The 1646-nt window shown below is 58.0% G+C and overlaps 1 protein-coding gene across 1 annotated transcript; it reads left to right on the top strand.

Annotated features, from left to right (window-relative positions):
- Positions 1-458: 458 nt before the first annotated feature.
- Positions 459-1394, top strand: LOC106001904 (putative olfactory receptor 10D4). Its single transcript, XM_013036847.1, has one exon. It carries the CDS (start codon positions 459-461, stop codon positions 1392-1394), a length of 936 nt encoding a protein of 311 aa, XP_012892301.1.
- The last annotated feature ends 252 nt before the right edge of the window (positions 1395-1646 follow it).

Below are 1646 nucleotides of genomic sequence, written 5' to 3'. Positions count from 1 at the left end.
CACCGTCTCATAACTAGGACACTGAGGAGACACTGTGGCTTCTCTAACCATAGATGGAGATTAAGGGCAACAGATTGGGGGAAGACGAGGAACGGGTTGCAGCCTTCAGTGTTCTGCAGACACAGTCTTTGACTTGGCCTGCTAGCATCCCAAAGGAGCATTCCCAGCAGGTGCAACCAGAGGGCATCAGGAAGGAAAGTCAGGACACCCCAGGGGTCACGGGGGAGCTGGCCCTTGAGCGCCCTCTGTGGTTGGATGCTGCACTGCAGGGAGATTCGGGTCCAGCTGTCAGCAAGCCTGCAGGTTAGCACCTCTTTCCTGGAAGCAAACGCTGTGTTCACAGCTAGATGTCTTCCTGCTCTTCCATGCACTTCCCTCAACACTGCCAGTTGCCACACGTCTCCAACCTAACCTCCCATTTCTCCCTCCACCTGGGCAAGAGCCGTCCTTCCGGGAAGATGAGGAATCAGTCGTGGGTGAGCGAGTTCCTGCTGCTGGGCATCCCGGGTGCAGAGGGCCAGGACGGCGCTCTGCTGCTGCTCCTGGCCGCCGTGTACACCTGCGCCCTCCTGGGCAACGCGCTGCTGCTCGCGGCCGTGGCCTCGTCGCCCCGGCTCCACACCCCCATGTACTTTTTCCTGGGAAACCTGTCCATCTTCGACCTGGGTTTCTCTTCCACCACCATCCCCAAGATGCTGGCCTACCTGTCCGGGAGGAGCCGCGCCATCTCCTTCCAGGGCTGCGCCACCCAGCTCTTCTTCTACCACTGCCTGGGCTGCACCGAGTGCTTCCTGTACACCGTGATGGCCTACGACCGCTTCGTGGCCATCTGCCACCCGCTGCGCTACACGGCCATCATGAGCCCCCGGCCGTGCGCCGCCCTGGCCGCCGGGACCTGGGTGGGTGGCTGCGTGCACGCCACGCTGCTCACCTCCCTCACCTTCCGGCTGCCCTACTGTGGATCCCGAGGGGTGAGCTACTACTTCTGCGACATCCCCGCCGTGCTGCCGCTGGCCTGCGGGGACCCGGCCCTGGCTCAGAGGGTCAGCTTCACCAACGTGGGCCTGCTGTCCCTCATCTGCTTCTCTCTCATCCTCTGCTCCTACACTCGCATTGGCATCGCCATAGCCAAGATTCGCTCCACCGAGGGCAGGCAGCGGGCCTTCTCCACCTGCAGCGCCCACATCACCGCCATTGCCTGTGCCTATGGCCCGGTCATCATCATCTACCTGCAGCCCGACCCCAGTCCTCTGCTGGGGGCCATAGTGCAGATCCTGAACAATCTGGTGACTCCTGCGTTGAATCCACTCATCTACAGCCTGAGGAATAAGGATGTGAAATCAGCCCTGAGCAGCCTCCTTCCCCGGAGAAGCCTGGTCCTGGGAAAGAAGTGAAAACAACCAAAGCTCTGCTGGACAAAGCGCAGGTTGTCCCTGATGGCAGGATCTTCACCTCGCCTTCCAGGACATATGGAAAGAAAATGTATTAAGCTTCAGTTTCCAATTTTTACTGTTTATAAATATATCCATGTGGTTTTCATATTTCTCTGTGCTTTATTATGAAATGGAAAGTTTCTCAAAGGTATTTACACTGATTGTGTTCAGATTTTCAGTTTGCCTGCATTTTGGTTGAGAGATGAGGCCATG

This window comes from Dipodomys ordii, unplaced genomic scaffold (genome assembly GCF_000151885.1).
Source record: "Dipodomys ordii isolate 6190 unplaced genomic scaffold, Dord_2.0 Scaffold781, whole genome shotgun sequence".
NCBI lineage: Eukaryota > Metazoa > Chordata > Mammalia > Rodentia > Heteromyidae > Dipodomys > Dipodomys ordii.
The sequence above is the reverse complement of the archived record's forward strand: the minus strand, read 5'-3'. Positions and strand labels throughout refer to the sequence as shown.